The sequence below is a fragment of the Morchella importuna genome (assembly GCF_003444635.1).
Source record: "Morchella importuna strain M04M26 chromosome Unknown Morimp01GS007, whole genome shotgun sequence".
NCBI classification, from domain to species: Eukaryota; Fungi; Ascomycota; class Pezizomycetes; order Pezizales; family Morchellaceae; genus Morchella; species Morchella importuna.
The window spans coordinates 694,613-711,442 of NW_025763404.1; the positions used below are offsets into that span (position 1 = coordinate 694,613).

The following is a 16,830-nucleotide window of genomic DNA, read 5'->3' on the forward strand; positions in this document are numbered from 1 at the left end:
CTATTACCTTCAAGGCAATCACTTACACCCTATTAACCATGTAACGTGAGCTGCCGTACGCGCCAAGTATGTATCAAGAGCGTCGTGAAAGATTGTGATTAGAATCAGGCTACTCAATAGCGGCCAAACATGTCACGATCCTAGTTCAGGCATCCAACATTGTAGACTGCCGTACCTACATCGCAATGTTGAAAATTCATAGGTCACGTGACTACATGTAGCCATTGGAGAGATTTTAGAAATGCTGGCATAAACTGATCTCAGGCATAAACATACAACACACAAGTGTGTTTTGCACACTCATAGACTCGTATTCGGTCCCTGCGCGCAGCTCGCTTTGTGCCGAACGTACCAGAGGGGTGGGTGGGTACGGAATGGATCAGAGAGGTCCGTGCCAATCCATTGGATCATCAATAGGGGATACGTACCGGGTGTTGAGGGTAAGTGATCAGAATCTGATAAGTGAATGTTGCGGTGAATACATGTATTTGTCTTATCAGATTCTGATCACTTTTCGCTACACCCTAATACAATGTAAGTATGAAAATGGCAGTCTGCAAAATCCTTCAATCTATCCACTTTATTCCCATCTCGATTCGTGAAGAGATGGCACTAGTACGTGCATGTACATGTATCTTGGGGAGACTTTGAGTTGAACCGTTCGGATGAGCATGTATCGCTTGAGTGCTGATCCTAGATTATCCTCTGCTTGGATACCAGGAAAAAAGCTTGGACGGGGCCGGGGGCCGAAAAAGCATGGAGATTCCTTGTCATCCGCAGAGCCGCAACAGGGGTATTTTAGCGTAAAACGGAATTTACCGGACTAATAATCGATGCCTAATTCTAATCTGACGATGAGGAGTTGGACATCCATCCATCGTTTGGGGAAAACTGTTTTTTCGATTAGGGGGGTATGAAGTGGCGGATTGATCTTTCAAGATTGGCCTAAAAAGCTCATGGAGTGCGCACCGGATCCCCTTGGGTGAGGGCGAACCATGGTCCGTCGCCACGGCCACGCAAACACACAAATTTGTATCTGCTCTTCTCCTATGATATCGCCAGGCCAGAAGTACCTACATGTATTATGATACAGATCTCTGGGCTGAGTACAAAGAGTTACGTTTGATTGGGCGCAGCAGCTCGGCTTGTGAAGGCCAAGTGACCAACGGAAGACAACATGTGTCAAGATGATGAGAAAAGTACGCTAGTAGAGACTGACGTTCTGGGATGTAACTGGGAACTCCTCCTGTCTTCAACAAAGCTTATTCTCGTCCGCTCTTTCACGTCCGCCTTTCTCCTTTCACCCCCCCCCCCCCCCCCTCCTCTCTTGATCTCTCTTCTGGCTGGCCTTAGGCTGTCCACCCACTCTCTTCGATTGCACTGTCCTGTCCGCTGCAGCTTTCTGTGTGCACTGCTCGTGTGTCACAGTGTAGTTGAATGGCTACCACATTGCACTTCTAGCTGTCTTCTCTAGCTGCGAGGCTGAACTTGGATACAACACACGTACAAGTTTGAATTGATAGCTACGGAATAAATACGGGGTCATGCGATCAAATTTATCCCAAGCAATCTTTGACGTAATCTGCTGTTCTAAAGGTTGTGCCCCCCTCCTTCCATAGACTCACCTCGACATCGCCCTCAACCAGTCTCACTTTTGACAGGTCTCACATCAATTACCCGCCCACAACCAACGCCTTCAAATAAAAACGTCTCAAACCCCCCGTCCCTCTCTTTCATGGCATGATCCCGTCACCTGAATATACCGACTCATTCTTCTTTCGTTTAGCCCATTATATGATCGGCTTTGCTTCCTCTCTACCTTCACCAATATCTTTCCCTGCAATTTCCGACCTTACCACCGAACCACCAATGTCTCCAAAATCATCTCCACAATTTGTGGAAAACAGCCTTCTGATGAGGCTCCCAACCGAGATCCTCATCCAAATCGTCAAAGAGTGCTCAATATGGTCATTAGTAAACCTCAGAGAAACAAGCTGCTTCTTCCGCCGTCTTTCCGCTCCAAGCGTCCTCTACAACACGGTCAAAAACAGTTACGAAGACACCATGTCACTCCTCTTCTATGCGGCCATGGCGAAGGACCAGATGCTGGCGCTGAAGCTGTTGCGCAATATGAAAACTATCGAGATTGATTTCGCCAGGCGTGCGGGGGATACTACTGGGCCAACAAGGGTCGAGCTCAAAACAATGCCGCCTAAGGAACAGCTGACGCACGTTCTTCGGGATTCATCGCTGTTGCTTTCTCGCCCGCGTAGAGTAGGAGGAACCGTATGGTACACCGCGCTTGGATGGGCTGCCGAGAAGCACCTCGTCTGTTTTATGAAGTATATTTTCAGAAAGAACCCCGGGTGTGTTGATGATGTGGATCACGAGGGGCGGACACCACTACACCAGGCAATCAAAGCAGGCCGTGAAGAATGGGCGGAGTGTCTCTTGGAGGAATATGGGGCCGACCCGAACTGCCATGAGACGTCTGCCCTCATCCTTGCTCTTAGTGATCCTGAGATATCTAACCAGTTGGTCGCAAAGTTACTCTCGAAAGGCGCACTCCCGGATACCAAGGTGCAGCTTAGGGGGAAGTTCTGGACCCCTCTCCATGCTTCTGCCGCTTATCGTGACGTAGCAGTGGTTCAAATGATCCTCGACCACCAGGTGGACCTCGATCCAAGGCAAGGGGACCAGGTAAGGAGTAGCACTCCACTTCATCTTGCCGCTCTTCGAAAGGGGGGAGCCGAAATTGTCAGGACACTACTTCGGTCTGGCGCCGATTATACTTTGGAGAACGAGCAGGGAAAGAACGTCTTTGCATGCTTGGAGAGATCAGGAAATCCGGCCGTTATTGATCTTCTGGAAATCATGTACCAAAGTGGTTATGAATTAACCCCCGGCAAGCGCACATACATTCACCTCGCTGTTCAACACGGCGCACTGGAGGTGTTGAAAAAGTGCATCAAGGACGGCGGAGATCTTGAAATTGAAGACGGCCATGGCCACCGCCCGCTGTACACGGCCATCAAGTTTCAGCAAACCAAAGCCGCGATGCTGCTCACTGAGGCGGGGGCGAAGGAGGACTACTTGATGCACAAACACGGAACTTCTCTACTCCACTTTGCCGCCACTATTCCCGGCCTCGAGTTCTACAAGGAATTACTGAACAAGGGGTCCAGGCTCCCGTTCAGCGTGGATCGCAAGGGATTTACGCCGATTGCTATTGCGGCCTGGGCTATGGAACACCCTGGGCGTAGACAGAAGGGCTGGAAGCTAAGGGACGGGGAGAGGGAGGCGCTCCTGCTGGCGAAAGTCAATGAGAAGCAGAGGGAGCTGGCTAAGGAGGCTTCTGATGTCGGGGCGAAGCTTGGGACCATCTGGGATGTCGGCGGGGAGTACGTGTGGGACAATGAGGAGCTCGATGAAGAAGAGGAAGGAGATGAAAGTGAGGACGTGTGGTACGATTAGGGGATGGGATTTCTGTCGTGATTTACAGGGCTCGTCATAATAGGGCATAGAAAGCAAATGGAGGGTACTGTGGTTGGGGAATATTTGTATGTACCTACATGGTGTGATACATGGCGGCGATATGAACCCTCTAAACGTTCAACATATCCTACTTCTTTCTATCTTTTCTTTTCTTTTATATCTATTTCTCCGTCCTTGATTTTTTTTTCTTTTTAAATCTTTTTTCCCCTCTACTATTTTTTCTATCTTCATAGGCGTTTTTCATTGGCATGGCGGGCTTTAGGGAGGTTGTTTTCGGGGTAATTTGTGTCTTTTCCTGCCGTACTTATCATTGGCATGTGTGCATTGGGGGGGGGGGGGGGTTTACTTTACGGGCTAGATCTTAACGTTTCCTGTGTTTTTTTGCGAGGGCTGCTGTGGTTCTCATGGCTGTATAGAAATTAAAGAATCGCTAGATGCTGTGTCTGAACTTCTCCTCCGTCTCTGTCCCCGTTCTACACTGTGAACGAAAACCTTAGGATCTGCTCGTTCCCTGCAGCTGCATTTCCAAAATTGCTTGGCGTCAACACGTCGCGTCTCCCTCGCAAACCCCCGTGCAAGCAAAACCCCCCGAAACCCCAAACGTGCAATTCCACCACTCCCAGAACACTACGATGAATCCTCCAGCGAAAAAGATCCAGGCCTTCTTCCGCCCCAAGCACCCCCTCAAATCCACAAACATCCACCCCACCTCCTCCTCCACATTCACCTCCGACCCCTTCGAGCCACTCCCGCCCAGCTCCCTCCCGCCCAGCTCCTCCCGCGCGCCCACACCGCGCATCCTCGCCGTCGAGATCCCGCCGAGCATCCTCCGCCCCGTGGCCTTCCGCGTCTTCACCAAGAAACACAACCTCACGCTCAAGTCTGACGCGCTGGCGCTGCTATGCGCGTTCGTGGGGCGCCGCTGCGGCGCTGACTGGCGCGACTCGGGCACGGGGGAGCGGCTGCTGGATGAGATTGCGAGGCAGTGGAAGCGGAATGAGGGTGCGCAGGGAGTGCTGGTGGATGGCGGGGAGGCGCTGAAGGGCGTTATCAGGGGGATGGAGGTGCCGGGTGCGGGGTCCGCGGGGGCGGGGGATCTGTTGAGGGTCGGGGCGGTGAGGGGGGAGGAGTGGGATTTGGGCAGGGGCGTGGAGAGTAGTCAGTTGTGGGGTGCCGAGGTGGAGGCGCATGTTGCGGCGGCGGCGGGCGGTGGTGCGGGGGTGTTGGATGTGGAAGGCGGCGTGGATGGGAAGAGGTTTTTGAAGGTTGTGGATGCGTTTGCGATGCCGAAGTGGGCGTATAATCCGCTGAAGCGCGGGTTTGAAAAGTGAGTGGCCAGCCAATGATTGGAGATGCAGGAATTGGAATTGGAATTGGAATTGGTATTGACTATGATACACGAACAAAACAGAGCACCAAAACCCACCCTCCTCCCCCCCGCCTCCGCGAAAACAACCCTCTTCCGCACCCGCTGCACCCTCCTGCACCAGCGCCTCCTCCGCACAGAACTCTTCCTCCCCCCCACCTTCCTCGCCGCCACAAAGGCCACCGCCCGGGAGCAGCACAAGCTCACCCCCATCTCCAACCTGCTCGGCCGCGCCGGACAGAACTTCCTCCTCTTCGGCATGCTCGCCGTCAACCCCAGCGGCGTGCTCACCCTCATCGACACCTCCGGCGAGATCGTCCTCGATCTGTCCATCGCCGTCGCCGTCCCCGAGGACGGCAGCTGGTTCGCACCAGGCTGCTTCTGCATCGTCGACGGCGCGTTCGAGGAGAATAGCAAGTTCACGGTCTATACCGTGGGCCAGCCCCTCCCGGAGCGCCGCGATGCGAGCGCGGAGGTGTTTGGCCATGTGGACTTCCTTGGAAATGGCGTTACGCTGGATATGGGTGTTAATTTTGGTGATGGTGGCGGCGGCGGCGGCGGCCAGCAGGGCCGCGCGATGCGGAGGGCGGAGAGTGAGGAGGGCGTGAGGATGGTGTTTTTGGGCGCTGTGGAGCTCGATGGGAAGGGCGTCCTGGAGGGGCTGAGAAGGGTCTTTGAGATACTGGAAGAGGCGCCGCCGCTTATGATTATGCTTATTGGCTCGTTCACGAGCATTGCGATGGGTACGAATGGTGGCAGCGTTGCATATAAAGGTATCCCTTTTTCCCCGCGGCTAAAAACATGTCGCAGCGATCATTGACTAACACCACTTGGTGGATGGTAGAATATTTCGACCGCCTCGCGTCGCTGCTGGCGGACTTTAAGGCGCTGACAGAGGCGTCGACGTTCGTGTTTGTGCCGGGCGACAACGACCCGTGGGCGAGCACGTTTTCGGGCGGGTCGTCGGCGGCGCTGCCGCGAAAGGCGGTGCCCGAGATGTTTACGGGGCGGGTGCGGCGGGTGTTTCAGGGGGCGGCGGCGGGCGGCGAGGCCGTGTGGACGAGTAATCCGTGCCGGGTGGGGTACTTTACGCAGGAGGTGGTGGTGTGTAGGGATGATGTGGTGGGGCGGTTGAGGAGGAATGCGGTGGGGTTTAGGAGGGGGGAGGGGGAGGGGGAGGGGATGGATTTGGATGTGGAGGAGGGAGGGAAGGAAAAGGAGGGGGGGGGGGGAAGGGAGGAGGAGGGGGAGGAGGAGAGGGAGGAGAGGGAGAGGGAGGGGGTCGTGGTGGATGAGGATGTGAAGGGCGCTAGGAAGGTATGATCCCCCCAATTTCTCAACTCTGTCTCTTCTGTTTCTGTATGTGTGTGCTGATGAGCTTGGATTCGTGCAGCTGGTGAAAACAATCCTCGACCAGGGCTACCTCTCCCCCTTTGCGCTCGGCACGCGCCCCGTGCTGTGGGACTACTGGCACGCGCTGATGCTCTACCCGCTGCCCACGGCGCTGGTGCTGTGCGAGCCGGCGATGCAGCCGTTTGCGCTCACATACGAGGGGTGCAATGTCATGAACCCTGGCAGGCTCGTCGAGCGCAGGAGGGTCAGGTGGATCGAGTATCGGCCTGCTACGGGGAGGGGGGAGGTCAAGGAGAGTTCGTTTTAGTGGCGTTGCGGTGGGGGTATATGGTGTTTTTTTGATGTTGTAATGTTAAAATAGAGGTTTCTTTTTTTCTTTCCTTCCCTTTCTTTTTTTTTTTTTTTTTTTTTTTTGGTTTGTGGTTTGTGGTTTGTGGTGTACAGCGAGGGTCTAGTCGTTTACTGGCTGTTTGGATGGTCTTATTTACAGGGTAGACTACATACATGACGTTTGTTTAACTCCAGCCATAGAAAAAAAGTGCTTTTGTATTGTATATAAGGCGTCAAGAATTTGAGATTTGGTTTCTTTCCCGTCTCTGCTAGCTCCTATGAGGTGAGGTGGGGTTGACAGTTCGATATAATATGTGTAGCGATGTATTTGAGGTAGTGATACTGGTGGAAGTATGTATGTAGCCAGCCCAGTTGAAGGATTCTGACTTGGGAGACGGGCTTTTGTCGACCTTCATGGAGCATCACCCGCATTTGCCCGGGGTGTGAGTGCAGACAGTAGGCAGTTTCCCACGTTCTTTTATATACAGGTGGTTACGAAGTCCCGTATCCTGCTATGCAGAGTGAGGTGGAGATGTGGTTGGACGTACTGTAGCTAGTACATAGAGTTGGCGTATTCTAGCCCGCTCGTGGATGCCGCCTGTCCGCTGACGCCCACTGATTCCATAGGTCTCCATGTAACATAGTCTATCAGGGGTAGATTGATAGTCCAGGCTGGTGTCTTCCTCCAACACTCACTCGGCCCTGTTCATGGTGGTGGTGGGCGCAGGACAGGATAGAACGAGACTTGTCTTCTCTTGCTTTTGATGAACTGGGCCTTGAAAGTTTCCGGGACCTATGTAGGCCCTGGCCAGATCATATTAAGGCCCATAGGGTTTGCAGACTTGAGTACAGTCGAATCACGCTCGCTATAAGAGTATCTGCTATATTTAGGAGTAAGCATATGACTTCTTAGTTTATTGGGCCTTGGAAGTGCAATTTGACCTTACACACTCTTTAAGATACATGTGTATATAGTTTAGACTGACTCCATAATGAAATATTACAGTCCCTTGACAGAACTCCAACTTTTGGTATCTATGGTAAGTCATTGCGGTTGTTGTTTCTGGCAGTTATATTGATTTTTTAAATTAGCAAAGTCCAAGAACCGGACCTCTGCCCCGTTTTTACTAGTAGAGTACTCCGGCGACGGGTGGCCTTGTGGTACAAGCCAGTCGAAGCGGACATGTCACAACGGATACGGTGTGGCTGGTCCTGTCCCCGGCTATTTCTTTGCTCTTGCCCCCTTTCCTTTCTTCTGATCATCAGTAAACTATCATTTGAGCTTGTTGACTTTATGAACTGAGCTCGACCCTCTCTCTTGCGATTCACGTAGGATAAAATCTATACTGAACTCCTGGCTAGCTTTAAAGCGTCGAAAACCACTGACCATCCGAAAAGATGTAGCTAAGGAGTAGGGTTCCAATAGCTTCCATCCATCATGCAGGTTTGCGTCTATATGCACAAAAACATACAGCTGGACCCCCTCTCTACAGTGGTGGTATGGTGCTTGGTATCGGGATTTATAGGCTCGTGGGATAGGATGACAGCTTTGAAATAGCCCTCTGATTGGGCTAATTTGGGACGGGCGAGGCTCCTCTCGACGGAAGGCTCCCGGGGCAGATAGCAGTAGCATGGGCTTCCGTTGCGACTAGATAGGAGCCTCCCCACGTTTTTTTTTTTACTATCATAGTGTGGCACAAAAGCCCATAGCTACGCCAGGAATCGTGGTGGCACCTGCAACGCCCTGTCGGCCTTGAAGGAATCCGGGGAAAGAAGAAGGGGCCTCAGGCGGTGTCTCCTCCGCGGTGTTGTGTTTGGATGTATGTTCGCCATGGGATCTAGCTGGCTAGCCAAAGCTCGTCATTACCGTACACAGCTAGCCCAGCAACCGAGCATAGCGAGTGATATTCCATGACGGAGGCTTCTTGAGGCTATGCTGCCTGGGCGCCAAGGCATCTTCCTCAAAAGTCCCGTGGGGGCTTAGTTAGAAGTGAACTCAGGTGAGCACAGTTGAATGCTGCCTCGCGCGGGGAGAGCTGCGAGGAGAACATTTCTGCGAAAGCTTCCTGGGGATTTAGGATGAAGGCTAAGCCTCATGAATTCACCCCCGGTGCTTGATCGACGTTGCGTCATGTCATGCAAGATTGGCTATGTTTCATGATGCCGGGCTGAGCGCAGCAGGAACGCGGATAAATACTGCAAGACCCCCCACGATCATGCACGTTTGGTATAAACAACTCCACTACCAGCACCCTGCCTGAGTCTTCACGGATATAGATATTTATCTTACCTATTCGCTACAGATAGTTACCTAGCTACTACAGAATACAGCTACAGACATGGACCACATAAAGAAATGGTCTCGCAAGCTCAAGGGCCCGCAGGATAACCCTATAAACCCAGCCTACAACTTCCCCCCCGCCCCGCACCCCTCTGAGTGCTCTCCCGATAATGGGAGTAGCTACGGCCCACCCCCTTCTGAGTACCCCCCGGACAACAAGAGTAGCTACGGACCCTCTGAGTACCCTCCAGACAACAAGAGCAGCTATGGCCCACCCCCACCAACACCAACACCTACGCCGCTCCCTCCTTCCCCGCCAGCAGCAGCAGCACATATCCACACGATAGCGAAGTCAATGACGGCGCCCCGCCCGCCTACACCCCTTGCCCGACCAGCACCTACACGGACGACTACAAACCTCCCGCCTTCCCCCCGCCTTCCTCTACCACCATCGAGGACCTCCCCCCGCCACCAAGCATCTCCCACGAAATCTCGCCCGCCTTCAACTCCACACGCGCCCTCTCTGACGCCGGCCACCGCTTCACAACCCTCAACCCCCTCTTCCCGCCGGAGCGGTTCCCATACGCACTCCTCTCCTCCATCCCTACGCACCCGGCTCCGCTCTCCCTCGGCCCGCCGCCCCGCCACTTCCGCGGCTCCATCAGCGCCGTCAATGGCGGCGTGTTAGTCGAGGCGAACGGCACAGAGGACGCATGCCTCACCAGTGCGGCCCCGCTGTTTGCCGCCGGCTACCACCACCCGGCGAATACGCGCCGTGGAAGGGTGTTTGGGTATGAGGTTATGGTGCTGGGGCTGCCCAGCGAGGCGGCGTTGGTGGCAGTGGGCTTTGCGGCGAAGCCGTATCCGGCGTTTAGGCTGCCGGGGTGGCATAGAGGGAGCTTGGGCGTGCATTCGGATGATGGGCGCAGGTACTGTAATGATGATCATGGAGGTAAGGATTTCGGACCGCCGTTTAGGGCGGGGGAGAGGATTGGGATCTGTAAGTTCTCTCTGTTCGCAATTTGGAGTGGTGTGAGTGAGTGTGTGTGGGAGTGGATGCTGACTGTGGGTGTGATAGCTATGAGGTTCCCGATAGATACGGGTGGTAGGGGGATCGAGATCTTTGTGACACGCGATGGGAAGCCGGCGGGGGGTTGGAGGTTGTATGAGGAGATGGATTCGCAGAGGGGGAAGGACCCCACTGAGGGTCTCGATGGAAGTAGGGATATATATGCGGCGATTGGCGTCTGGGGGAGCGGCTTGAGGGTCGTAGTGGACAATTTTTATAGTAGGGAGGAGTAGGCTATGGGTGGATTGGGGCTTTGGGGGGGGTTTCTTTTCTTTATTTTTCTTCTTCTGTGTTTGGAGGGGTTTAATGCACCTGGTTTACAGCTGGAACGGACCGGCTTGGTTGTGGTAGACTGGAGGTTTTAGGGCGTGGGAGATTTGCGGTCTTTGGGAAGGGAGTATTGAATGGAGCGTATTTTGGGGTTAACGCCTATTACATTTCAGCCCCCTACGAACGCACAGGAATTGGTTTAACCTTCTGGCGGTCTTCCGTTCCATTACTCAGTTTTAGGCCTTATTGCTCGCTTTATGCTATGGACTGGGTTGTAGCTTTAATAGAACTACTAGAAAACAGAACATTTGCGTCGAATGGTTTGTCTAGAAAGTCCCGGGAAACCTCCAATTGAGTGAGATATACCAGTGGACGTTAATTATACTCAACCACATGTAGCTACATGTAACACCTAGTATCTCCGAGCCTGTCGACTCGCATGGGCCATGCACATTGTAGCCACCATTGCCAAGCCCATAGCTCCCGAGCGTATCAAGAGTCTCAATAGTTACCGTCACTGTTTGAACGGCCCGGCCCAGGTTCGAGTCCTGGGTGCCCCCCCTTACTTGCTGAGGGTTTTGATGCCGAATTTCGGACTTTTTGAAACCAACTATTACCGCACACTCAACTAAACCAGCTACAGCCGAATGGGTACGCTCGAGACCGGAAACCGGTACCCTGATAGCAAGGGTCAATTTGTGCTCAAAAAGCCCAATAACTACATAAGTACCGAGAAGTGGTACCTTTATACTATAGGGCAAGTATTCTGATAGAAGGTATTTACCCTTATATATATATGGAGATTCAAACTGCAGTGCACGTGCCCAATAAGCTGCTGTAAATCTCCAAACAGCACCTTGTTACACCGATTACAAAGCCACGAGAAGAATGGTCAGGGCACGTTTGGGAGTCGAGACTGTAGAAAACGCCGTTTTGCCCAGGCCTCCGTTAGCAAGGGCATTCAAAAGTCCAAATGCCGAAAAACCGCAACTTGTAGCGTAAAGTGGAGGAAATGGAGGGGGGTTTTGGGGCGGAGTTATTAAGCGTGACGTGTACTGTTTGGGAGACGTGACTGTGGTGTTGAGGGTACGTTACGACAAGGCAAAATTGGGTGGTGGCAAGTTGTGATAAGAAAAGTTAAAACTCCGTTTTCATAATAAGGTTAACGTTGTTTTATAGACCTGCAAAATGGGTCGCCAAAAAAAAAAAAAAAAAAAAATCTGTTTTCTCAGAACGGAGTTTTCAGCAGAACGGAGTTTCAAGCCCCAATAACTCCGCTCCGGACTGCTCCCAAACGGGCCGTAAGCATGTAGGAAATATTGGGAGCCGGCCATTGGCTATCTACATAGCAAAAAGCGGAGACCTAACTAGGAATTTTTTTTTTATTGCATGCTGCTCTTTTTGTCTGCAACCTGTATCCCTATAAAGCCAAGGAATCTGCTCCCATTCTCAGCTTTCTGTAGTTAGACTCCGTCCAATGGGGGGCACGATTATAGGGTTAGGGTTATTGGAGGTTCATGTTTCAGATATCTTTTTTTTTTTTTGTTTAATTCATTAATTGCATGCAATGTTTCAGATATCTAGAGCCAGTATCAACCAAGTCAATTTAGGAATCTGTAGATATACATTTATGCCTCTTCTTTCTACCATATCTTTGAATTTTTGTGCCAGACATTGAGGGCCGTGAGACGAGCCTGAACAATGGGGTGAGTCGATATTCAATGAATTTCCCCTGAATACCTTTGAGAGCAAAATCTATGGTGAATATTATCTTCCAAGACTTGAGTTTAATTAAAATCAGAGCTACTGGGCTCGAACCATATGAGCCTTCAATTGTCTCTAGAAAGGGAGCCTAGCTGCTCATGCCATTATTACTTCCAAATGCTAGGCCGTTCTGTGAACTTTCTCCGGTATGGCCTTACAGGCAGTGACAGCAAGATCGGACGCGTCATGGGGGGACACTTTGTCTTGCCTGTATTTGATATATATGAAAGGTAGTCTTGTTCACAATGTTGCCCAATCAGAAGAATGGTGACGCATTAACCAGGAGATATGCCAAGACCCAGCGAGTGATAGATCATGACGCCGATAGACTGATTGTGCAAAGGTGGGCTGCTTAGGTTGATACGTAGATCCCGAGTAACATCCCCTTAAGGAAACACTATCCAGGTGTAGTCTCGTGCCCAGTCTGTGTTTGCTTTGATTCTGCGTCTGGGAACGAGACGAATCCGGGTGCGCTATCCCTCTCGGATAACGGTACTTGGGCGCTTGAATGATGATAGCAAGGCTGCTAAAATGTGCCCCCTGGGGGAGAAGGAAGGAGGGAGGCGGTTGCTTCTCGACTATGGGGGGTAATATAATATAATGTTGGCATTGTGATAGAGGCGTTTTTCTGGTGGGTTGCTATCACGCAACGTCGTTTTGAGCAATCTAGATAGTGTGGCTTGATGTCGTGTTAGTAGCTCTACGATTACGTTCACCTCTCAAGCTTCCGCCCAGTCTCGACCTCTCCCCTCTCCACGTGCACCACACCTCAATGTTACCCCCACGTCTCCAGCTCACATCTTGCCATCTCTACTACATACTTAGGGTTTATTATTATCCCTTTTTGTGGCCGCGGGCCAAGCTGGATGAAGATCTCGTTGTATCAATCTCGACTAAATCTTCCAGGCCCTCGATTCTTCAGCAGGGCTCCACTCTCACGTGGGTAAAAAGTTACTAAAAACATCTGATTCTGCGGATACTGGTCCAAGAGCTGGAGCTCTAGCTTGAAGTCGTTACCCTAGCCCGGGCGATCTCAAGCCGAGTCGGCCCGGCCCGTATCAAAAGATCGACTCAAGGGATGTATAACTTGAGAATTAAGGCTTTGTCTCGGCTCCAATATATCAATCCGACTCAGGGGCGAGCTAGGCATGTGCTTCTTCAGGCATCGGATCCGAACTGATGTTGATATCCGAGACAGTGGCAATCAATCTGTACCGCAAAATTTTGAGTTATTTGGGGGGTTACCAAGGCCACCTGCTAAACTACATTTAGTTTAGATTCTGCAGAGGAGGGCTGTTTTCTCGAAGATCTCTTTCTCTAAAGTGAAGATCCTCAGCTTTTTGCCTTGGCAACCCCCGAATAACTCAAAATTTTGCGGTATCAATTGACTCTTCTTGGGATACGAGAATTGCCTGGCGTTATGCACGAGTATTAATTCTCCCAAATCTCGCCATCACCGGAGCCGCAAACAAATGAAAGCAATTTGGCAAATATGGACGTTTTCAGACTCAATGCATATGGGTTAGGGCTGCTTCTAGGCAGACACGCTGTAACAGCCATCCGAGGGATATGTTGCTCAAGATTTACTATTTCTTTTATAACAGATAACTATCAGGGCCAAAGGTTTTAAGGCCCCTGAGCTCGCCACATAGCCTCGATATTCAGAGAATTCTCATTGGAACAGAAACCGCTTTTACGTTTGACTCATGGACTAACAATGGTACTAATGCAAAAGGATAAGAGAGGAGATAATAGCTCAGACAACAAATCTATCTACGCACTTGTAGGATGTCGTCTTCGATTTCGTCCTCGACTTTGCCAAGACCTGGCTTGAGAGATGCGCGAGCTTTGGCCACTTAATGCCCTTTCGCACCCTACATATGATGTAATTTTTGAACTCAATTGCACATTAGGAGGAAGCTTCCGTTACGCAGTTAGGTAGTTACACATGCTTTCCCTGCGGATGTTCGCGCCAAGTTTTCGGTGTCCGCTCATGGACGTTAAAGGAAATATATTTACAATCAAAGATGCGCAATCCCATTGGACCTGCGCCTGCAAGCCTGAGTCCCACTTGCCTGGATCATGGGTGAGGAATACGGAGTCAAATTCAAGCTATCAATTTTAAATTATTCTCCAAGAAGAAAGTACGGGTACATCTGCCGATAACCCATCTATTACTTACCATCTCCAAGTTCTGGGCTCATCTAGAGGTCCCAGGATGTTGTATGCACGTCAAGTATGTAGTACATACTGACATATAGGATAATAATACAGATAACCTCACCCCTGAGGTTATGATAGGACACAAGGTTCTGACTAGCCAACGGTTGATGCATCAACGGCTGCAGGCCCAGGTTAACAACAGCGAATTGAACCTCATTTTGGTGGTACATAACCTCCCACAACTGATAACATCACCAGAATCTTAGCTGCAGCTGCAGCTGCCCCGCACTTTGGTGTAAGGCGATGCCTATTAGTCGAAAACTCCATAGGCCAAATCCAGTGATTTACGTGTCCAATTGTTCTTCTGGATACGTACCAGATCGGCTTTCTGAGACAATTTACTACAGTTCCCGCTTTCTGGGCAACACGATAAGCGTGGTGAATCTTGAAATCAGGTTTATTCATTGCTATTCGCTGAAGACCATGGGCCAAATTGGCCCTCGAATTGAAGGCGATTTGATGAATTCAGTACCGAAAATAATTGATATTCAGGCAACGGTGCTCTGCGTAGCCTCGGGCGTATAATATGGATCTCACTTTCATTGGACAATATATTTGTTTGATGGCGTGATATACGAATGATTAGTAAATTATTCGAGACCGGAGCTTAGGAAACCTTCACATGATAGCAAACATCTTGGTGCTTGCTGGCATGCAGATGTTGATGAAACAAAAGCTACCAATAATGTGGAGGAATAAGTTTGGGTGCATAAACGCACCTTCCTAAAATGAGCTGATCAGAACTTCTCGTAAAGTAATGGAATGACCTCGCTCCACGGCCAACATATCAATATCTGCAGCTTCATTCTTTAGTGGCAAAGGAAGGGCCGGTGAATGCAAGAGAAGAGATAGCTCTCGTTTAAACCCAGCAATTCCCAAAGATGGGGTTGACTACTTCCTTGAGGAACGAGAGGGGGGGGGGGGGGGTGGAGGGGGAGGGGAACATTAACAGTACCGGCAACCCTATATGCACAGTACTATATTGACTCGCCTGAAGTTCAAAATGTGAGTAGGTATTGAATGGGAAACAATACTTTTAAAGAAAAACGTTTACAGGGATGACCGGGCACCCTTCCAAGCCAACATTTTATCCGTTCTTAGCATCAATCTACTGCATAACTTCCAATTTGGGGCCACTTTGTTGATAAAGTGATACCATTGGTACGGGCCCAAGATTTTCTTGTGTTGCTATCAGCTCTACTTTACTACTGCCGTGTGGTGGTGTGCACGCGTGGTAGTTAGCTCCGAATATCACTTCCTTAGATTAAATACCTGCATAAAACTTCTACGTACATGCATTGATACGTAACCTAACCCTCCTTTTATGATTACTAGTACTTTTTGTTTGCCAAGACCAGGAACAAAACTCCGAGAAATTTCGACTTCAGCTATCTAGGGTCCTCGTGATGGAAGTTGCAGGTACATATATAAAAAAGAAAGAGCCCTACTGGCTGGCTGGTAGACTTCTTCTCTACTATATGTACTTACATGCCAGACTACATAGTTAGCGCTCTGGATATATATACAAACCATGATATAATTATATCCGGCAGCGCGCGTACGGTACGTACATTTGCATACGCCCCCCTCCCCAAAATTGGGGTTCGCGATAAGTACATATGTAGGAAAAAACGCAGACCAAATCACTAGGGCTGAAATTTTTTTCTCTTTCCAAGATTTTTTCTTTCAGCCTTTCGAATTCAAAAATTTATTTTCCACGACGACATCAGTACGACGACACCCTCAAGAACGATTTACAGTGCTAGAGTATTTCATGCAGCCGTGAACAATGACTCGCATATGCAGGCATGTTGGTCTGTCTGTTCTACACCAAGTAACGTTTACCTACTCTACTCTACGCTAGAATACATGAGGCTAGCTTACCTAGCCAGCCTTGGCGAGGAATGTTGCCACCCCATTGGCCGGCGGACGACAGTGGTACATGGCGCTGGGACGAAAACCGAACCGGTACCGCCGGTCACTTGAGGCAGAATTACACAGCGAGCTACGCTAGGCTAGGCTAGGGTGTGGTGTGGTGGGGGTGGGGTGTGGAAAATGGTGGCAATATGATCATTGGTTCAGTATTAACTAAAAAAAAAAAAAAAAAAAAATAAGAAGCCACCTACATGTACATAGTTCTATGTTGTGGAATTCGAATCTCTATCAGAGCAATTGCAAGCAGGATAGATAGATGTAACAATGTAACAATGTAAAAAATGTAAAGAGTAAAATGGAGAACGTAAACCCGTGTGAGACGTAAAATCATGAATGTTTACAGTGGAAAAGAAAGTAGGCTAGCAAAATAGATCATGTACATATAACAAATTGTTTTTTTGAAACTCCTCCGGATCCTTCATCCCTCATCGCTCATCCCTCATAATCGTTATCATCATCAAACTCCCAGCACAGCATATTGAACCGAATTGGTGGCTTTGCTTAGCATAACAATAATAAATAACAAAAGAAAAACGTCAAAAACGTTATGACAAAAAAAAAGGAAATGGCTTGTAGTTGAAGAACAACCTGTTACTGATCCAAAAATTAAAGAGAACAGCAAACAAAAACTAAAAAATACACTAAAAGCACATAACGATAACTCTCACCCGTAGCTATCCCCGCCAAGGGGGCTCTCCATAACAAATGAAATTCCTCCCCGCCAGAAAAGACCGATCGTCAAGA

General features: G+C 50.1%; 3 protein-coding genes across 3 annotated transcripts; all 3 read left to right on the forward strand.

Moving 5' to 3' along the window:
• Window positions 1-1,869: 1,869 nt before the first annotated feature.
• Window positions 1,870-3,474, forward strand: LAJ45_03374 (uncharacterized protein; the record flags this gene model as incomplete). The annotated part of the gene is made up of 1 exon (XM_046112961.1): window positions 1,870-3,474. The coding sequence occupies one exon, from the start codon at window positions 1,870-1,872 to the stop codon at window positions 3,472-3,474; it is 1,605 nt and encodes a 534-aa protein (XP_045973838.1).
• A 653-nt stretch (window positions 3,475-4,127) lies between these two features.
• Window positions 4,128-6,521, forward strand: LAJ45_03375 (uncharacterized protein; the record flags this gene model as incomplete). The annotated part of the gene is made up of 4 exons (XM_046112962.1): window positions 4,128-4,822; window positions 4,907-5,634; window positions 5,706-6,178; window positions 6,255-6,521. 4 exons carry the CDS (start codon window positions 4,128-4,130, stop codon window positions 6,519-6,521), a joined length of 2,163 nt encoding a protein of 720 aa, XP_045973839.1.
• A 2,362-nt stretch (window positions 6,522-8,883) lies between these two features.
• On the forward strand, window positions 8,884-10,127 carry LAJ45_03376 (uncharacterized protein; the record flags this gene model as incomplete). The annotated part of the gene is made up of 3 exons (XM_046112963.1): window positions 8,884-9,026; window positions 9,077-9,825; window positions 9,904-10,127. 3 exons carry the CDS (start codon window positions 8,884-8,886, stop codon window positions 10,125-10,127), a joined length of 1,116 nt encoding a protein of 371 aa, XP_045973840.1.
• Between the last annotated feature and the right edge of the window lie 6,703 nt (window positions 10,128-16,830).